The sequence below is a fragment of the Perna viridis genome, chromosome 10 (genome assembly GCF_037379345.1).
Source record: "Perna viridis isolate PV_CMFRI_1.1 ecotype Kerala chromosome 10, ASM3737934v1, whole genome shotgun sequence".
Taxonomy (NCBI): Eukaryota; Metazoa; Mollusca; class Bivalvia; order Mytilida; family Mytilidae; genus Perna; species Perna viridis.
This window is the reverse complement of record NC_142454.1, coordinates 36958535-36980812: the sequence shown is the minus strand read 5'-3', so window position 1 is coordinate 36980812 and position 22278 is coordinate 36958535. Positions and strand designations below refer to the sequence as shown.

The 22278-nt window shown below is 33.8% G+C and overlaps 1 protein-coding gene across 7 annotated transcripts in view; it reads right to left on the bottom strand.

Annotated features, from left to right (window-relative positions):
* LOC148605642 (actin-5-like) overlaps positions 1-22278 on the bottom strand; it is a 128352-nt gene that overhangs the window by 19618 nt on the left and 86456 nt on the right. For 5 of the 7 annotated variants that reach the window (XM_088548370.1, XM_088548371.1, XM_088548372.1 and 2 more), the window contains exons 1-6: positions 13635-13726; positions 8419-8746; positions 6529-6898; positions 5690-5797; positions 3655-3831; positions 930-1049 (exon numbers count right to left, since the gene is read on the bottom strand). In XM_088548370.1, coding sequence (XP_088404496.1) covers positions 930-1049; positions 3655-3831; positions 5690-5797; positions 6529-6898; positions 8419-8559 — 916 coding nt within the window. In that variant the 5' untranslated portion in view covers positions 8560-8746; positions 13635-13726. Of the gene's footprint in view, positions 1-929; positions 1050-3654; positions 3832-5689; positions 5798-6528; positions 6899-8418; positions 8747-13624; positions 13727-22278 lie in introns of those variants that run through there. The other 2 variants (XM_088548375.1, XM_088548374.1) reach the window with 2 other exon arrangements.

Here is a 22278-nt window from a genome sequence, read left to right as displayed (position 1 = left end):
GCTTCAGCGAGTGGGTTAAGTCTAAAATTTAAGTATCGAGAGTGGAGAAATCTTGTAATCCCGGAGAGCAAAGAAAGAGAATCTGTTTCTCCAATGAAATCTGAAGCTCGGAAAATAAAAATTGGCGGGGAAACTATCGACGAAATGCAGTTAACGCCATTAGTTTAATGTCACCTTCATTTCACAGGCACTTGGGACCAGGGTTTTTTTAAATCAGAACAAAAATCGTTAAATCATTTTCTTTCCATATTTGAGTTATTATGTGTCTTCTTAAACATGCCCGCTTGCTATTTCATGCTGTTTATAATATGCCCAGCTTTTCGTCTAAAGGAGATAGACGAAAAACTCGAACTATTAGAAACAGCATTAACTAGCAAGCGGGCATGTCTAGATAGACGAAAAACTCGAACTATTAGAAACAGCATTAACTAGCAAGCGGGCATGTCTAGATAGACGAAAAACTCGAACTATTAGAAACAGCATTAACTAGCAAGCGAGCATGTCTGAGAAGACACATAATAACTCAAATAAGGCTTATAGTGGGAGAAAATATTAATATATTTCGGTAAACGAAAAAGAATAGGAAAGGCCATTAACTATTAAAGAAAGGAAAACAAGCAAGTAGCTATTCCTATTATAGAATATCCAAACAAATATCCGACAACTTCCAGACTTTAGTGACATTTTTTTACCTCTCGTAGTTTTACTTTTGGCAACAGAGAGTGCTCGTACTTATATAGTGTTCGTATTTCGGTCTTTTTTGCTAAAGTCATAAAGGCTTACTGTTGTGGCATGTCGGAACCGAAAAAAAAGTATCTGATTTTATATCATTATTGAAGACCATATAAACGCTTTCAAGTGAAAAAGATACGGAATACCGCATGTATGTTAGGGTTCGAAATCCCTTCAGTCAGTTTATGAATACTCACCAGTAAAAAGTGAAGATGCACCCGTAAGCGCAACATTACCGTACAAATCACGTTTACAATCGATATCTGTAGCATCTAGATGACTTTTGAAAAGATGCTGTATACCGTCACAGTTTAATCCTGCAAAAAACTCAATATGAAACTGACAAAAATTGTTGTATTTGCACGTATACAATGAAGTCTGATTTGATTTACTTTGTACTCATGTGGAGCAGTCGGAACAATTCGGCTTTTTCACTTACACTAAACATTATGATGTTAACAGGAAGTGAAAGTAGCAATCGGAACTATTATACTTAATAATGACCCTTACAAATACAAATACACTCGGATGCCGGATCAGATGTAAACATTGGTAATGATAAGAGAGTGTAATTAAAACAATTAAAGATTCCCCGAATGTTTCGGTTCCCCTATATCTTTGTATTGCGATCTCCTACCAGGATCAGTCGGAATTATTTCTAATGTACTCAGTAATTTCGCACTAACTTTCGGAACCAACTTAGCAAAGAAATGAACTACATTGTATAACGTTGCTGTAGGCTAAAAACCACTAATTCCACTTTCCATAGGCTTCTATGCTAGTTTCACAATATTCAATGGCTTCTCTGGACTTTACCTTAACTTTAACCTGCAGAGGACTATATATCAGCATGATTCTACATATGTCAGCTCACAATCCTCAGAATGGCATGTGGGGTTAGCAGACTTGCAGTGCAGTACTGGTCACCGGAAGTGAAGGGTCTATAAATAGCATGGGAAATCCCAGTGTTTTCACAAGATAGGGGTATATTTAAAAATCATTATGGAGATTAGGCTTCACATCACAAGAAGAAAAATGCACCTATAAAATGTACAGAAATGTTTTTCCTTTCAGAAACTGTTTAAATTTTTTAAATAAGATGAGAACTTTTTTCACAGCACTATGAGGAACAGGGGTAATTTCTGCGTAGGACTATTTTTGCGTACGTTCCAAATGCTCATTGGTTGAATTGGTGGTCTGTAACCTAAAGAGTCACTTTTTGTCTTAGAAAAAATAAATAACTATACAGGTATCTTCCTACACACATACTGAATGCATTTGCAAAGTTTCAGTGAAATGTGACAAGCACTTTTTTAAATATTTGATTTTTAAATATAGGGTAACCAAGTTGTGCGAGAAAAAAAGTGACAATATTCTACCATACTTAAATGTATTAAATATTTGCAAAGAACTTTTTCTGACTTTTCAAATAAAAAATATCAATCACAACTTGTTTTTTAACAATATTAATGAAGAAATAGTTTTAAAAGTAATCATTTTCTGAGAAATTGGTCTATTTTTAAAAAATTATTTCTGACATGCCTCCCCCTTTTTCTTGATCACATGTCAAAAATCCTAAATCTTTAAATTTTCACAAAAGGTGATATATTTGGCTTTAAATTTGTAAATACAGTGTTTTCACATTAAAACATGACCAGTAAAGGGCACCTAAAGCAAAAAAAGTACTCAATAATGGATTTTCCATGTTGCCATAGGGGAATGCTGATATGGCCTTAACCGCAGTAATGAAAGTGAGTTTTTCCTCATTTCTAACCTAATTTTTGCTCAAATCTACACAAAACTTGATTTCAAGTGCTTATTACCACCATATTTAGGTAAATATAGCCCTCAAAGTTTAATATTTGATATTTTTACTAAATTTTCTACACTTTTTACAAGATAGGACATAAAAATCAGCCAAAAAGACCAATTTTCAATAATTTGGACCTATAACTTAAAAAAATGCATATTTTGAAGATTTTTGTAGTGTATTCCTCTCATGGCAAAGTTAACAAGATCTTCAAGTAGTTTAAAGCTATTTCAAAAAACTTTTCATTTTGCCATGGCTTCTCCTTAAGGCTAAAAACCACTAATTCCACTTTCCATAGGCTTCTATGCTAGTTTCACAATATTCAATGGCTTCTCTGGACTTTACCTTAACTTTAACCTGCAGAGGACTATATATCAGCATGATTCTACATATGTCAGCTCACAATCCTCAGAATGGCATGTGGGGTTAGCAGACTTGCAGTGCAGTACTGGTCACCGGAAGTGAAGGGTCTATAAATAGCATGGGAAATCCCAGTGTTTTCACAAGATAGGGGTATATTTAAAAATCATTATGGAGATTAGGCTTCACATCACAAGAAGAAAAATGCACCTATAAAATGTACAGAAATGTTTTTCCTTTCAGAAACTGTTTAAATTTTTTAAATAAGATGAGAACTTTTTTCACAGCACTATGAGGAACAGGGGTAATTTCTGCATAGGACTATTTTTGCGTACGTTCCAAATGCTCATTGGTTGAATTGGTGGTCTGTAACCTGTACACAAACAGGACTCACTGGTTATGGTTTAAAATATCAGATGTTTGGGATAAGGAGGGCCATAATGGCAATGTTCAACGTATTAGTAGGTGTGTAGGTAATTCTGATGTATTTACAGATATAAATGTAAAGTAGATCCTTTCGTAGCAAGTGTGAGATAGTCAATGAGCATGCCTGGAACATTCTCAATACATACTTCTGCGCGGAATTTTTTTTCTTTCTACCTACGCCCTACATCGCGGAAGTATGTGTTACATAAGCTCATCGATTTATTAACACGAAAGGGTATATAGGCAAATCTTCTCGGATACAAGGGAAAAACTCAAACACATTTTCAATTTGCAGCTAATTAATATGCAAATCTGTAGATATGAACCTTGAATAGGTCGAAATAATGCTTCTGGGCATTTGAACATTTCGTTACCAATGGTTATGGTCTTCCCGTCAGGCAGTTCAAATGTCCTTTCTTGTACAAGACTCCTTTTCTCGAGCTCATAATCATGTGCAACGTAACATAATTTTTCTTTCATTTTCCGCAAAATTTCCAGTTCACCTAAAAATTTAAGAAAATAAGAGGTATAGATCCAAAAAGTTCTGTGTAGTATAAACCTTCTTAAAAATTAAGCACTGTAATTTGTTTTTGTTTTTGTTTTATGTGTGTGTGTGTCTCATTGTATTTGTAGAGGTGGATTCCTATGAGTGACGCGATGGTATATGCGTTTATATTATCAACTTGATGATATTATACCCATATATGACATACACATAAATATTGTCTATGTGAAGTTCAAGGAAAAATTACATTTTTCTTACATCATTTTGATGTGTTATTTTCTTGCTGCGGAACTTCCATTTGTAGGTTCTACCGAATCATTTCCGGTTTGACTGATAACTATCACTGGGACAATTTTAGGATTTTCTTTTTTTTTCACCTACACACACACTGCTGTTAAGCATACTTTGCGCTCGCTAATTTAGCTGACATGTGTTGTAATATTTGTTCAATATAGTGATATAAGCGCACTAGTTCAATATGGCTGTAGGCTTTGCCGCGAGACGAGATGAGCATGAGAAACTCCCGCGAATTGAAATAAATATTTAATAATCTGTTCATCGTTGTTTTGCTGAAATGTAAGATATTAGTTTTCTTTTATATTCAGTTTTCTTGACCTAAATATGTAAGTTTTGTAAGCACTGCAAAATTTCCTTTCGGGACTATTTTTCAGCGACGTGCTGCGTGACTTCACGTATGTTGTGCAGCTATGATACACATTTTTTTAAATCGGTTAACTATGACGATCGCATTTAAAATTTGTTAAATAATTTTGGAATTTATTCATTCTAATCGGGTAAGTTACTGTATTTAATCATTTTCCATTGTAGACTAGAAAATATTGCCACAAATTAGCCATTATTTCATACGCAGTAAACAGATGGTTATTTGGGTTGTCAAATATTCCTACGCTGTTGCTGGTATATCACAGGATGACATAAAAACTAGCGACAATTTTCATCTTCACTCGACTGGCATGAGATTGAAAATTACCGTATAACAATATCAAAGGGATTTTAAACAAAATAGCGGTAATATATTGGGTTAAACTGTTTCACTGTTTATGCCACATGCAGAACAGAATGTGCATGAGCAGTAGTTTGTCAGCAGATATCATCAAAAATTCATATATATATAAATTTGAAAAAAAATCATTAATATAAATAATTAAAAAAAAATCAAATAATTATTTGTGTGTTTTGAACCGTAAATGCATTTATTCTTTTACCTAAAAAAAAAACTTACATTTTCATATCATAACAACCCTCTTGCCTATTTAAGTCGAAGACATGGTTTAAGTTTTTTTTTTAAATAATGATTTGGAACACTTATTCTTTTACTACATTCTTTCCGGTACATGTCAATCGCGGAGAATGATTTTTTTTTGGTTCTCCTATGATCATTCTGCACCCTCTAACTTGCACATGCATGTTGCCGTAGAGCTATCCGCTCTCGATACGGTTTTTTCGCCAAAAGCACATTTTCAGCAGTAAGGGAAATCAATATTTTTATTTGAAAACCTGCCTGGTTAGTAATTGGGAAAATATAGTTTAATTATTTTTATTCTTTTCGATGGATGAGTAAATTTTTTTTACCAAAATGGTCGGTGCCTTAACGGACGAGAAGCGTGCAGTATGAAAATCGACATTCAGAATGTCTCCATATTTTCCGGTAATATAAAAAAGAAAAGGGGGCAAAATATCGGCGCATATTTCTATTGAATTGAATGGACAAATTACTATATATTTATCCGCGAATATCATGAACGACAACTCATCGCTTTCTATCACAGGTTAAAAAAAGTTCGGTTCCCGGGTGGTAATGCTATGAAAATTTTCGAGCACTGTTATATACTTACTGGAGGTTGAAAAGTCATACCCTCTCTCATGTAAAAGTTTTTGTAAATTCCTTGTCAAATCTTTACCAGCAAAATCAAGTCGTCTTGTGGCATATTCGTTACAATATCCTTCAAATAAAACATATCTCTAGAACATTTAAAATGTAACAAGAGACAAGATGTAGATTCGATATTTCCATACTTCACACATAATAACAGGGCATTACTGCATGGAACTAATACAGTTACGCCGACTTTTGAGACGACTATATGACATTATTAATCATAAATAATTCAAAATTTCCGCTACCAGACTTCAAGTGCTACTGATCCTTGCATAAACATGTACGGTATAGTATTCAAATTTCTATGGAGTATGTGTTTAACTTATCAAGGAAAAGAGAAGAGAAGACAATCACAATGCCTGTGTGCTTCTTGAAGTTAAACACAATCTAAAGCGTAGAACTTGTAAGAAGTTATACCATCACCATTTTAATTTCGTAAAGTACATGGTAAAATGCGGATTCGCACATTTATATAGGGCTGTGTTTCTTCTGATTTCTTTCATGTATTGCATGCTAGCAGAGTGATACGTAACTATGGTAGTAAATCGGGAAGCGGTAATAAGTCAATCATTATGGAGGAGAATGTATTCAAACATCGTTTCAGTCCCTCGCTGAAATTTAATAGTGCACTTGACTCGGAATGCTTTTCAGGTCTAGCTGAGACAGAGACTATAAAAAAGCAGGCAGAACATTTTAAAACTCTATACCAAGGTAAAGTTAAAGAATTTCATAAAAACGCAAATTATACAAGTACATTCAGTATATCGCCTGTGTTCAATTAAAGCATATATCTACCTTCATAAACATGAGCTACGTGCGTCAAACCATCGCCAATATGGACACTTATAGCAGTTGTTCTTCCAGCTGAAAAAATTGCAAGTATAGGCACTGGTGCGAGGTAAAATCCTGGAGTTCCGAATGTCTCAAACATGGCTTGAGCAGTTCGTTCTTTCTGTGCTTTAGGATTTAATGGAGGTTCAGTTATCATAACCGGGTGATTCTTCGAGGAGGTTTTTAGTTCCTTGTCAAATACGTGGTCCCAAATTGTTTCCATATCATCCCAGTTTTTTATAATGCCGCGCTCTATTGGGTATTCCAAATTAAGTACTGACCTCTTCTTTTGAGCATCATCACCCACATAAAAATCTCGAATGTCATGGTCATCCTAAAAACAAATATGTTTTGTTTCCGTTTTATCTGTTATAATTGTTATGTTTTACATATAGTCTCAGAAACCAAAAAAAAAATATAATTTTAATATGTTTGTTTCATGATACCCTATTTTATGTGCCATTTATTATGCAAAACATTCCAAAGTCTAATTTTTTTCCTCATAGCAAATGTTTAAGAAAAATAGAATAAATTAACTACATATCTACCCACCCCACCATTTTTGTCTTGTTGGAAGCAGGTAACAAGACTATTTTTGCCTAAACTGTCGGCAAGGACACATGACACTTTCAGAACTGTTTCTTATGTACATTTGTAGCTTGACACTTATCCCCTTCGATTATTCTTGTTTATTAAAGCTATAAACTTGTCAATACCGATAGAACACATAAAGGTTAAACATCTGGTTGCCACAAAAAAATTTATAAGATCCAAACAAAGTGCCAAGATTTCGTCACGTCACAAACCGTTGTAAATACCCCAAATATATATGGTAAACTAGTATTATATAATAGTCGTTGCATTAAAATAATAAAAACCATGTTGCTATTTTTAATAATATTTCTTTCAAAAATCTTCTTCTCTGACACTACTTGTTTAGCCAAATTCTTTCAATAGCTGAAACGTTCCTTTATTTTCGGACTACAAAAGTCTTAAGGGATAAAAGTTGTCAGACTCCTTGTAAGAGTTACAATGTATTGTCCTTGAAAGGGGAAATATTATGTTTCTTTTTTACAGTTTTCAGTTTTTATCGTGAAAAATATAATAGATAGAAAAAAACTTTCAAGTCCTACGTAAGTCTTCTTGAGTCAAAATTGTTGGACAACTTCTTGTTAAATTTATTGCCTTCGAAAGACAAAATTCAATCAGGTGAGCGAATCAGGCTCCTGGGAGCCTCTTGTTCCGAGGAACCTCGGCTGGCACTCCCCCCCCCCACACACACCTTTTCAAAGTGTCTGGATCCGGCTCTGAACAGTTTCAGAGGAGTTGTGACCTCAATTAAAGTCTTTTGTGTTTAAACAAGCTGAACATAGTCTGTCCCATAACTCCTGAAATACACCCCGAATCCCGATGGCTGTGAAATATGCATATATGCCACCAAATATCAAAATAATCGGTCAAGCTGATTGCACCATGTCATAGGTTTTCTTTCCTCTTTTGACTCCCCCGAACATGACATTTTATAGGCAAATCGAAGGGTGTTTCTTGAAAAGCAGTACCTTACCGGTACACCTGATCCATACTCCCAGTTTTTAGTGGAGTCCGGGATGCTCATTTACCTAAAAAAAAGTTTCTTTAAAAACGTGTTATATTACTCGTCATATTTTGCTATGTACTTAGTATGTCTATTTTCACCGTCTAGTCTTTCTGTTATTGGTTAACATTCGAATCTTGGTTCCCTTAATTACTCTTGTATCCACAAAACCTATCGGACGGACAGATTGACAAACGCTTACCATTACCATGTCCCTTCATGCCTGGGACAATAACTGCACGAAATTTATACTATCTTACCCTTTGAGTTCGATTGTAAGGCCTCCCAATACAAGTAGACATAAAACATCTTGGAGCATCGTCTCCAGCAAATCCTGCTTGGATAGAACAGCCGCCATTATCAAGTACCAACACGTGATCTCCATCGTCCTGTACAGACATTGTCAATGCAATCTTTAATGGACTTCACAATCGTACAACATACATCATTTACTGTCTAAATAGGTAAAGTAACATGCTTTATTCGTCATCCCTTAAAAGTACTATCCTCTGTAGGAATCAGGTAGTTGGCGAATCATGGTAGATGTAACACACAAGTCTTCCCATGAAATCTTATTTAAAATGTTATCTGAAATGCAGAAATGACATTCATTTCTTTCTTAAGTGTCGGTAATGTGAGGTATAAATTATATGAAATACATTGCAATTTCATCATCAAATGGAGATAACTAGCTTTTCTCCTATATCATTCTATTGTAACTTTGGACTCATTTTTTGCATCCTTTGACATTTACATTACATAACCGTAGCCAGGGGGGTTCGAGGGGTTCGGACGAACCCCCCACCCCTTGAAAACCAATGCAGATAGTTAGGTCCATTTTACAGGTATTTATAATATATCAAATTTAATTCTACGTTATTTACGCCAATAAACAAACCTAATAAACAATTTTTACTGTGAACTTAATATGCTGTTTATTTATCAAATTAAAAATAGTTGACCTCTAACCTCTTATCGGTACCTGTTTATTTCTAAGCAACCAGTCTTTCACTGTCAATATATTCAAGGTGTCTATTTATTTACTAGACGCATAATAAACTTTAATGTTTATCTGGAAATGAAAACCCTGTGAGGTTATAAATATTTATTGATCATAGAAATGAAATAAAAAGAGGAATGCCGATTGTCATCAGATATATTCATGCAGGTCCTAGCGGATCCAAATATTTACGAAAAGGGGGAAAATAGAGAAAGGGGTTTCATGCTATCACTTGCAACTCATTTTTGGGCCAAGTGTTGTACAAAAGGGTACCATAAATCCCGAAACCATCCCAACGTATCACTCACTGTATCTTGTATTTTTATTATGATTACCGCCACGTGACATCAGAAGCCCGGCGGTGACAATTAAAAATGAAACATTGCTTAGATGATAGCACAGGAATTTTGATAATGCATTTCCCGGGATGGTGTCGGTCTGTTGTCTAGTGTTATTGCTATCATTCTGTTGGGCTTTTTGGTCATGTGTGAAGATAATAGCGGTGCGGGTGCTCCAGGGCATTAAAAGTACATAGCTAGTATCTGCACGAGACATAGTTTTTGGAAGTATATTTTAAGACTTTGGCGTTTATGTTTAGGTACGTGTGTCTGGGACTAGGTGCCTAAGACACTAAGCACTTTAAATGACACATAGGTGTCTATGCAGTAACTTGTTGCACCTGAGCTATAAAGCTTTTCAACTGAGGAATATAGCTAGTTGAAAGGGGCATGTATCCAAGGAGATTAATTATTTCAAAGATTGTGACGGCTGAAGTTTGAATAATTTGTCAGACAGTTTCGACCTGGAGGTCGATAAATTGAATTTTGTTTTGAAAATTTAGAAACTGGGAAAAGCCAAAACAGTAGTTTGTTGTTCAATTACCCAGTATGTCTGAGAGTGTTATGTTCATTCATTTAAGTGTTTCATGTAAACCGACGTCAAACCTGAATATATTACGCAACTGGCGCACTGCCACGATGCATTATAGATTTGGTGTGTGTTTCTGGTAATGACCTTCGTAATCTGAATGGTGAATTTAAGAATTAATCAAAGAGTTCTGTATTCAACATTTACAAAAATGAACTTATGTTTAGATACATTTGAATTCTTTCTGTATTTCCTTTCATCACACCCAGTTTTTGCAATTTGACTGATATTTGCGGCGTAAAAATTCAAACGATCGATATAAATTGATTCAGTACATGAGTACTTTGATTTCAAATTGGGAACTACCTCCAGGGTAAAAAACCTTATTCGGCAGTAATTTAAGGCAAACAATATCACTAAGTCAAGTGTAAAATCATTATAATATGTATTTTAAGGGGTCTTTAAAGTTTTAATAAAAAAATAAAGTTAAATATGTAAGCTATGAAGTACATAGCATACTGAAACATACTCGTCTGAATATAGCTGAAATATTGCTGCTCGGACGTTAAACCCCAACAAACAAGAAACATACAAGCATTACATGATACATTTGAAGGTACATATGTCAGTGATTACTTTTATTTTTTCATAGCTTTCATTAGTATTACTCTCATTTGTCTGTATATGTTAAAAGGGTAATTATGTAACTTTTGCATTAAACAACTATATTAGGGGTCATTATAGAATACTGTTTAAACTTTAAAATGAGGATTGACCATTTTTAATGATAATGGGAAACTATTCTTGTAGCTCAATGTTCCCAAACCCTTTTTGTTGTATAGATTGCTTATATTTTTAAACAGTAAATTTTTAGTTTAACATGATTATGGATTGTTATAGTTGAGGTTCACTTTTAAGCTTGTAAAAAGCAAGTGTATGGAGTTTTAACCCCCTCACCCTTAAAATATTGAAGTAAAATGATTTAAACTCCCCTCACCAGATTTTTAAATCATATTAGTTTATGGTGAACAGAAAATTCTCTAATTCAAACACATTTTATACACATTAAAGGAAATCTCAAGTAATCCCTAATTCATAGGCTTAGAAGATGGTGTTGGAATCAAACATGCTGTATTTACTCATTATCATTACATTATGAATAATAAATAATGTTACAAAAAATGTATATTGTTGTATTATTGTTTTTTTAATCCATGTTAAATAGTATATCATTTATGCCTTACATATTTGAAAATTTTTACTTTTTTTGCTATGTTGATTTGCTTAAATCTTTGAAGTAAAAGTTATACAGATGTAAATGAAATTGAAAATTATGTCTATCTTTAAAATTTTGGTTAAAAAACAGGACTTTCTCAAATACAAAAACAGTGCCAGGAAATGGCTAGATTGTAGGATTTTGCACTAAATACCCCAGAGCTTCTGGGGGCATTGAGCGGACCCCAGATCCCCGGCCGTGAAGGTCGTGTCCCGAGTCAACGTAACCCCCCCCCCTTTAACATTTCTGGCTACAGGCATGCATAAAGACTTATATGGATAGTCAAAAACATTATTCTGTCGTTATTATTTTCGTGTTTGTAGAATAAATGCATGATGAAATTTGTTATATGTCCTAATGAATCATAATTAAGGGAACATTTCTTATAAATATGGGATTACGTCTCTTTTTTTTTCAGACCAAATCTATTTTGACTGATTCCAGTACTTTTAGATCCAAGATCTAACTAACTCTGGCAGGTCTTTTTGCACAAATGCTCAAATATATGAAAAGGTCTACAATTGTTTTCAAAACCAAAGTAAATGACAGAAACCCAGTGACATCCCTGTCAATTCGTCTTCAACAGACCATAAATAAGATGCCAATATTGTCGAATTCTGAGCATGATTCATTTTTTTTCTATTTTGACTGATTCCAGTACTTTTAGATCCAAGATCGCTCTAACGCTGACAGGCCTTTTTCCTCAAATGCCAAAAAAAACAACACATTTTTTTTAAATGGGTTAGCAACGTAGTACATGTAAGAGAGTCCTGGGGAGGGACTTCCTAAATATTATGTATTTGGACGTGCCGCTGGAATAGGTACAATTAATACGTGAATATGTGGGTGGGGAACAAGCATAACTAAAATAAATATATGATAAGTAAATAAGTTTACGTTACGAAATATAATATATGGATAGTAAAAACATCCTTGTCCTATCATTTATTTTTCGTATTTGTAGATTAATTGAATATTGTTATCACCTGTCCTAGTGAGTGGCAGGAATAGAAAGAGAACGAATGTGGTGAAACCTAACAAATGCACCAGCGTTTATCAAAAGCCTACATGTACATGTATATGCATATAATACAAATTAATGGTCTTTAATAAGTGTAAACAAAACAAAGTAATAAAATCCACGGTAACTGAAAGATGACAATTCTTCAAAATAAAAGAAGTAGCTTGCCATCCTGGACAACCTCTAGCATTGCTGGATTACCAGTTTAGCCTTAAATATGGCAAGCCAAAGTAGACAAAAATCAATATTTGTAATATCAGAAAATGAAGTTTTAATATTACAAAATCATTTTTTAATATTAGAAAAGATTCTTAATAATAGAAATTCATTTTGTAATATTAAAAAATCATTTTCTAATATCACAAATTCCTGATTTAGTAATTACAATACTATAAAACATCACACATTTTGTGATATTACAAATTGAATATGTAATATTAGAAAATGAATTTGTAATATTAAAAAATCACTTTGCTATATTGCAAAATCAGTTACATTTTTGATATTACAAAATGATTTTCTAATATCAAAAAATAGCTATTGAATAAGACAAATCCATTTTCTAATGTTAGAAAATCAATTTCTAATATTAAAAAGTCGTATTTTAATATTAGAAATTTAATTGATTTTTTTAATATTAAAAAGTGTATTAGAAATCTAATTTGTAATATTAGAAAATGAATTTGTAATATTGAAAAATCATTATTTTATATTAGAAAACAATTATTTTGTAATATTAGAAAACATACTTTTTAATATTACAAAATCATTTTTTTAATATCAGAAAATATTTTGTAATATTAAAAATTCATTTTCTAATATTACAAATTCCTGATTTAGTAATTAAAGCATCGCACATTTTGTAATATTATATATTGAATTTGTAATATTAGAAAATGAATTTGTAATATTAAAAAATCATTTTTTTAATATTAGAAAATACTCATTTTTGTCCACTTTGGCTTGCCATACTTAAAGAATGTAGTATGTAGTATTTTAATTTGGGGTGCCGGCGCTCCATATATTACTTCGGAAATTTCATACATGTACATTTAAGCTCTAAAAATACAGGTTCACTATCCAAAGGAGCTTTAATAACTATAAAAGAAACTAACGAACTATACTTTATGCACAGCATTTGTTGGTAAGATTTTAAGCTCTGCCATGGCATAACTTATAAGTTACGTAGTGTACATACAAAATAATGCATCAACACAAGCCGTCACTATGATATATATTGTACATGTATAATATGTGGTAGTGGGTATCATTTTATTTTATATGATATGGTTAGGCACATACTTCTATTTACCTTTATACCGTTGGGGTTCGGTTCCTAGAGCGGAAATGAAGATAATTATAAATAGCAACTGTTGATCCGTCAAGTCTATTTATAGTAATTGGAACTACTCAGACTTTCTCGTCATACAGAAGGGGAAATGTACGAGTAGTTCCGATTATGTTTACTATTTAAAGGATCCAAAGAGCTACGGTTCCACTACCTTACAGCTACTACAGCTACAAGCTACGAAGATGCACTGAAAAAATATTGATGTTGTACATGTACATGTGTACATTGGCGTTGCACTTGTGTAACTATTTAGTTGCTGATGGTGGCGACATAATGCGGAATGCCCCCTTTTTTCTCTGAATTTCTTTTTAATTAAATAACATATTTATTGTTGCTTCCACTTTGATCTCTCATCGACTTTACAGATACCGAAATAATAAATCATGAATTCGGTGCAAAATAAAACATGAATTATTATAGCTCTTAGATGACTCGGTCTTTGAACGCATGACACCTTTTCTGCAAACCAAAGTAATTATCTTGATATTTATAAAACTTAAAATGAGAAATTAGCAACCCGCACACTAGATGTACAAATAAAGGTAGATATAACCAGGTTTATAGGAATAAACGCCTAGTGTATTTTGCAATATAGTTGCGGTATTTGAGGACGAGCAAATGTGCTCACTTTTTATCCATTATGTCCTCAAAATGCATATCCTGAAAGACAAAATAAATGTTACAACCAAAAACAAATTCGACGTCAAGTTCAAAGGTCACCATACAAACTCTGCATGGCAGGTGCCACTACGTTTTAAGGCCGTCTACCAGGAGTTATAAGGTTGCACTATACTGAAGCGTTTGAGGTGCAGTTTCGTACACAAAGTTGACAAAGTTCTAATGGGAATATCTAATCTTGCGAGTTGCGTGTTTCATCTTGAGAGTTGCGTGCTGCATTTAACGTCTTGCAGGTTGCTAGAACAAGAGTGTCTTTTATTAATAAGGCTCGGGGACCATATTTTTTTGTGGGATCTGATACATTTTACCTCATTGTTATTATATATATATATATATTTGTTTTCATGAAAATATGTATTTTTATTAATATCTTATAATTATCCAGTCGTTGTCTACCAAAATCAATACATCTATTTTAGGGGAACGTTGGCTGGGTAAGTCGCCAGGTTGGGCTAATTGTCACTTTGTTCTGTTTTTGATATGTAACGAAATTTCAGTTGTCCCCCAAAATAAACGGAACAACAAAGTCAGTACGAAAACGTTGCTCGACATTTGTAAATACAAAATGACCACATGTAATTATGAAACCACAGCAAGTAATATAAAATTGACTACACATAAATAAATATGTATCTCATCAGGCAGTTTAGGCATTCCATAACATTTCATATGTACATATTGACGTCACACACACTTGTTGTTTTGATTGCCTCATAGTTTCTACACAGAACAGATTAGTACAATCATACTTTATTTTGCGGGAAGTAGTAAGAAATGTTGGCTTTTCTACAGAGAAACCCCACAATTTAGCGCGCAAACAACGAGCACAAGTCGAGGTAGCCAATTGTTCCCGAAAAAAGGGGATCAAATTTCATGTAATTTCGTAACATCAGTAGATTTATAGGACATATATCTATGGCAGGACGACTGTTTTGTGAGATTTAAATAGTCAGTTAAGCATATAATTCTAGAGCAAATTAGTTTGTAGCTGGCTCTTCACCGAGCGGTCTAGGGTTCGGTGCTCGGTGGCGGAATGTAATTTTGTGAGTGAAGAGTGAAATTATGCTTGCACATTACATATCAATCATATATAGTACAGACTTAAATTAAACAATAAAAGTTTTCGTCAGATCTAGGAAAATACGCCTTCAAGTATTTAGTGTTTTTTGCAACCTAAAACAACAAATAATGTGTTTAACGGTCGGCATTCCAATGGGAACAAATTGTGCTCCTTTACTTGCTGACCTATTCCTTCACTCTTATGAGGCTGACTTTATAGCTGATCCGATCAGAAAGAAAGAATATCGTTTGGCTAGATCCTTCAATCTCAGTTTCCGCTATATAGATGACGAATTATCTTTAAACTATCCTAATTTCGGGGACTACGCATCGCATCTACCCAAAAGAACTTGAGATACTACAGACACTGTGAAGTCAGCCTCATATCTTGACCTACGCTTAGAAATCGGTGGTAAAGGAAAACTATTGACCAAATTTTACGACAAACGTGATGACTTTTCATTCAGAATTTTCAACTTTCCTTTCATCTGTGGCAACATCCCTTCGGCACCTGCGTATGGAGTGTTCATATCACAACTCATACGTTATGCCAGAGCTTGCCGAAACTACGCAGACTTTTTGTATCGTGCTAGAACTCTTAACAAATAGGCTTCTGGCACAGGGTCATGTTGCTATAAGATTGAAGTCATCACTACAGAAGTTTTATGGTCGTCATCATGAACTCGTGGATCGTTATGGTGTATCCATCTGCACCATGAAAACTGATTTATTCAACGGGTCATAGTTTTCCTTTCCTCGTTTGTCTACCCCGGACTTGACTTTTTATTAGCAACTCGGCGGGTGTTTCTAGAAAAGCAGAGGACGCTTACCCTACCGGTGCACCTGTCCATGCTCCCAGTTTTTAGTTCAGTCCGAGTTGCTCATTTGCTTTTGTTACTTTGTATGTATAATTTTAGTTACTTTATGTTCTTTGTTGTGTGTGTCTGTTTTCCTTGTCTGGTCTTTGTCCCTGGATTACATTCTTTCGATTACCGCTATAACCTTGGTTCCCTTGATACTCTTTAAAATATCATTGAGTAAAAAAATATTATAAATGTAATCGGTAAATTTACTAAAACCAGAAACGGGACGAAACGAAAAGAAATCACTCCGTTTCTGAAAATAGTAAAAACTTCATGAAAACTGCTAATTTCGAAAACGAAACGATTTTTGTTCAAAGGAATAAAACATTCCATTTCTTGATTTAGTTTTTTTTCTGTTTAACTATGGATCTAATCTGTTTCCATGGGAATGCCGGAATAATGATTTGAGCAAACCATTTCGTCTTGAAATATCGCGTGGCCATTAGTCCATGCTTTGTCATCACTATCAGGAGTAAATCCAGGATTTTTTAGGTTAAATTTTTGAAGTATTCATCTGGACTAGATGCAATGTAGATACCTTTGTGTTAACATTAGCGAGAAATTAACGTGTCAGCATAAAACCGCCTAAATCTACCCCTGACAAGCCATGCTTTGCAAATTTTAGTGGAGAGGCGCACGCCCGCCACGCCCCGCCTGAATCCGCCCCTGACTATGTCTGTCGTTCAATTGCTTTACTGATTTTCTCATCCCTGGTTCATCTGTGTTATGTTTAAATGACCTCTCGATTGCACATCTTTTATGTACTTATTATTGTCCCCGACGCCACGTGTCGGAGCGACATGGAAATATTTCATGATGATAACAACTAAACCATGTAATTAAGCGAAAATACCCAAGAACACCATAGGATCTTCGATGAATTACGATCAATCTAACCCCACTCTTGGACAGGATGTATATGTCACTATAAGCTTTACAATACACAATACTAGTATTATCTCCAAACGGAACCAAGAGCATGAACAGACAGGATGAGTCTTAGAGTATATTTGTCAATCGAGGCCCCCCTGACATGGTAAAGGCCTTTATAAAGAATGAACAACAATCAATATGTTTAAACGTCTGGTTAGCAATATCACAGTAATATATTTCTATTTTTACATGCATTTCACATTGTAGAAAGAAATTTGACCACAACATGCACATTGCAATACGTAACATGCAAACTGCAATACACAACATGCAAAATTCAACATGCAACATGCAATACAGTCAATTTCCGTAGAACTTGAAAATAAAACTATTAGGTGGAACTTGGTAAAAATATTGATTATTGGAAGTAAAGCATTCATACTTAATAGATGCAATGCTTGTGAATACAAAGAGGTGCAAAATGCCTGTTTTAAATTAAACATTCTCGTCGGATTGGGTTCTCTTCTCTGTATCCGCTGATTGTTTTTCAAAAATGGGTAATTTCGCACTAACTTGAAGAATTTGAAACATTAAAAATGTGCATGTAGATTTAGGTACGTAAGAGACATCTTGAAAGACAAAAAAAGTTACAGCACGGAAAAGAATTCTTATGGGCAGACGGACAGACTGATAACTAAAAGATATCATCGCCCAGTCAGAGCTACTTATACACTGTATTACTGGAAAATTGACTGTCATAATTTGAACTATAAATTGTATATTAATGAACATTCGTGCAAAATTCATGCTTTAATTCACAAACTGGCAGACATGAAATGTTTAGCGTACAGTACAATTCCATATCATATCTTCTTGCTCAGACGATGTAACTGTAACATCACTTCCGAAGTAGATTTATGGAAAATAACTTTGTCTTTACAAAACTTCTGCATCGATATTATTAATTTTTATCAAGAGATTGTTTTCGGATTCCATGAAGAATCTTTGAATTGCCACCACAGTATTCTACTTCTGGTATGTCGTTGATCCACTTCTTCAACGGGGTGCCATCATAATTTGTATCTGGCAAATTATTAATGGAATAGTTTTGACCACTACAAGAGTTTTTGCTGGTCACATGGTTTATTAAATTCCGTCTTACAACACCGAACATTTCATCGATTCGGTCGTCTGCTGTGCCTCCACCCTTAATAAAGATAAGGCGACAGCTTTAAACAATTTCGGTACACATGGGTATGCGTCATCGTCCATTTTGATTTCTATTAATGCCTATGGATATTTTTGACTTATGTACCTAAACCAAACGTACAGCTTCTCTCCCAATTTAAGAAATTGAGAAACAGAATGTCACCATTTATCGTATTTTCACACTTGAGCAATTGCGTTTCAGTGTCGAGTAAGAACTTGTAAGTTATTTTCAAGCTTAAATCTCACTGCATTGTATCCAATGTCAATAACCAAGTTTGTCTTGCCGCTTCTCTCAAATTGTATATTTATATAGCCGATGAAAATATGAATAACATATAATTGTCGATTATCTCTTTCCTCAAAAGTCGAGATTGAATAGAAAAGCAATGATCCAATAAAAAAGACGGAAATATATTGTCTTCAAACGAACTTCATTTGTCGCTACCTTTATCAACTACCAATTATCTATATATCTAGAGAATTGAAACAAGTACTATCTTTAAAATAAAGATAGTCGACACAGTAAAATTTATTTCCTTTACTTAAAATTTTCTACATTTCATTCAATAAATAACACATGACACGCAATTTTAATTTTCGATAGAGTTTCTTTTTTCGAACGCATCTGAGTTATCATTATTTGGCCAATCGGGAAACAGAATTGCGATCAGGTGACTTGCGTTCTCACGGAAGAGCGTCTTTAAGGTCAAAGGGTATAAAAAGTGAAACTATACCGACTGCGTCGGAAAAAAGTCCAGTAACAGTACGAAATAAAAGACGAAAGTAACATGCAGACAAGAAAAAGAGACGTCATTCCCAGTTTTTGTTTTTGTTTTGTTTTTTGTTTGTTTTTTTTGGTTTATGTTTTGTTTTTTTTTATTTTTTTTTAGTTTTGTTTTTGTTTTAGTTTATATTGCAAGTGATTTCGTTAAATTTGGTTGAAAACTGTTATAGGGTTTTTTAATGGGTCGTGTAATATTCACGGGAGTAACAAGTTAGTTTGCTTTTGTCTTCTTCTTGTCATTTAGATTTTGTTCTTGATGAAGGAGTCAGGTTTAATCAAAAGCTTCACCGAGCACTGCATGATACGACCTCAGTGGTCGAACCCTGAACAGTTGGGGCAAGTGTGGACACAATATTAGTTTTTGACATACCTAATAATAAGGATTTACAATTTATTATGGACACAACAAATAGTTTGGACACCTCAATGCACAAAATTTTAAAATCAATTAAAAATTTTCAAAATCATACCAAAAATTAAAAAAATATTTTTTTTCGGGTGTGATCCCTGTGACCCCTTAGTAAACGGAAAGAGACATCTTAAATATGATTGAATAATGCACGCAAGGATTTTTGTGAGGAAACCAATGAAAAACATATTTTTTGAATTCGGACCAAAAATGAAAAAGTCGATTTTGTCGGATGTGACCCCTGTGACCTCTTGTAACTCCAAAACCGTAAGAGATACTAAGTATCTAAAATCTGACAGAAAAACGCAATCAGGGATATTTATGAGCAATCCAATATTTTTTAATCGGACCTAAAACAAAAACTAGACAAATTGTAAGCAATGCTCACTAAATCTATACCCTCACTCCTCTAAAATGACCATACATACAGAAGTCTTAATTGTAGTCCAGGTACAGAAACATAAAAACAAGAGTTTTGGGAATTAAAGTGTCATGGAAATTCTGATATTTTTTTTCCTAGTTGGGTCATTGTCTCTACGACATATTATCAAAATCCAGTCTTGTTAGCAAAAGTGTTATAGATGTGCAAGTACCCTTTGAAGTGTTTATTAATAAGGTTGGGTAAATGTCACCTCGTGGATATTGCTAATAACAGAAATTTTGAATAAATTAATAATGTTATACAAAGCTGTAATCTGTATATAAAAATTTCTTGGAAGGGTGTCTTCCCATTTATCCAACTTTTGATAATTGCTTATTCCCATTCATTCAATTTAAGTTTTGGGTTAATCAAGGTATTGCTTGTTTAACAGTAAATAACTGTCTTTAGAATTAAATGAAAAGAAATAAGTTCCTGTATGTTATTCCAACATAATAGGAAAACATGCTAGAACGATTAAAACGATTAAAATTAAAACTTTTTTAGATTTTTTAACAAAAAAAAAAGGAATAAAACTAAATATTTGATGAAAAAGTATGGAACATTTAAAAAATTTCAAACTGTTTGAGATTTTTATAGGAAAAAAAATAGAATAAAAACTTAGCCTCTTTGAACCCTTAAAGGCTTGTCTAATCACTCATTACTAAACATCTAAATTAATGTTATCAAGAGTTGAGTATCCCTTCCTAAAGCCTGCTTGTGCGTCAGGAATAACGTCAAATAAATCAGCATATTTTGCCAATCTGTTGTTTAAAACAGCAGTAAAAAGTTTGCCCATTGACGATACCAGGGTTATACCTCTATATGAATCTGGATTCAGGGGATCACCCTTGTTTTTATAAATAGGTAAAATGATTCCCAGAGTCCAAATTTTAGGAGCAACACCGGTATTTAGTGTTTTGTTGAAAAGCTTTACATACAAGGGTAAAACCCCACATTACATTTTAAAGTTTTACGCCGTATTCACATCTTAAATCATAAAAAAAAATTAAATAAAATAAAATAAAATTGAAGTAAATTTTATCTTTTTCAGACCTACAGAAAAACACTTATATTACAAGTTTCTGCACGTAGGCTAATCGACACATTTTCTGTCCATTCAATGGCAAACGTTGCACGTTTTTTTTTCTTTTAAATCAGTACTGACAGCCGCTTGACGATGGTTTACTTATTTAGCAAATAATTGTGTTAGTATCTTTTGTATTTACAGGCTTAGAATTACTATATTAAAGGCAAGTTGCCGCCAAAATATCCTTTACTCTACATGATAGAACAGTAATTCTGATTGGTTGGAATTCCCAGTGAAATTTCAATCCGTGGTATAAAAGGAAAAAACTGTGCCTAGACAGTGTGCCATGTCATACAGAGTATGAATTGGTAAAGTAGTCTCCAGGGGAAGAAAATGAGAAAAACGAACTCATAGATTCTCGTATCTGAATACTCTTGAGGGAAGTCAACTAGCTCGGACTGGTGAACTACCAGCTTTTGTGCCATACAAGCCAAGAAGAGATATGTACTTAGATGCCAAAGAACATCCACTCAGTCTGAAGGTCGCAGACTCCGAGAAGATACCAGATGATTTTCATACATAAAACAGCCCTTTTAAGGGCTACCTAATATATTTCAAAAAGATTCTTAAATTGAAAAACAAGAAAGAAAATGGCATAAAAAGGGTCCCCCTACTGTAGTTTTGTCCCTTCAAACCTATAAACTACATGTACCATACATGTAAGACCTCCAAATTGATGAGAAATAAGAACCCGAAAGCCATTTTATCAGTCAATGGAAGTAGTTCAATTCGAACTTAATATACTTGTAACTTTTCTTCATGTATAAAGTACAGGTACATGTACAAGGTAGAAATTTGAGCCCGATGCATGAATTTTTATGTTTCGATATGCACAGGCACATAATGTAACACTGACCAAATTGTGTATTATGCTTTTACTACACGACTCATTTTCAAAGGACGAGCTTGGTACATGTACTTGTTACAATCATACATGTTCGTTAATGTAGGAGGAATAGGGCATATGCTGTAAAGAGCCTTATTTGATTTGTTTACATTTTTCTTTTGTTTCCATATTATCCAACAATACCGTCAAACAACACATATACACGTAATCAGTGTGTTTTGATCTTTTAGAGTTGTGAACACTGCTCACTTTCTGTACCTCCCATTTTATTAGATCTCTAACTATAATCAATTAAAGCTAAGCCATGCTCAAGTTACAATGTATCTCAAATTATCCGCCTTTTGCTTATAAAATCCATTAAACTTGCTCGATTCA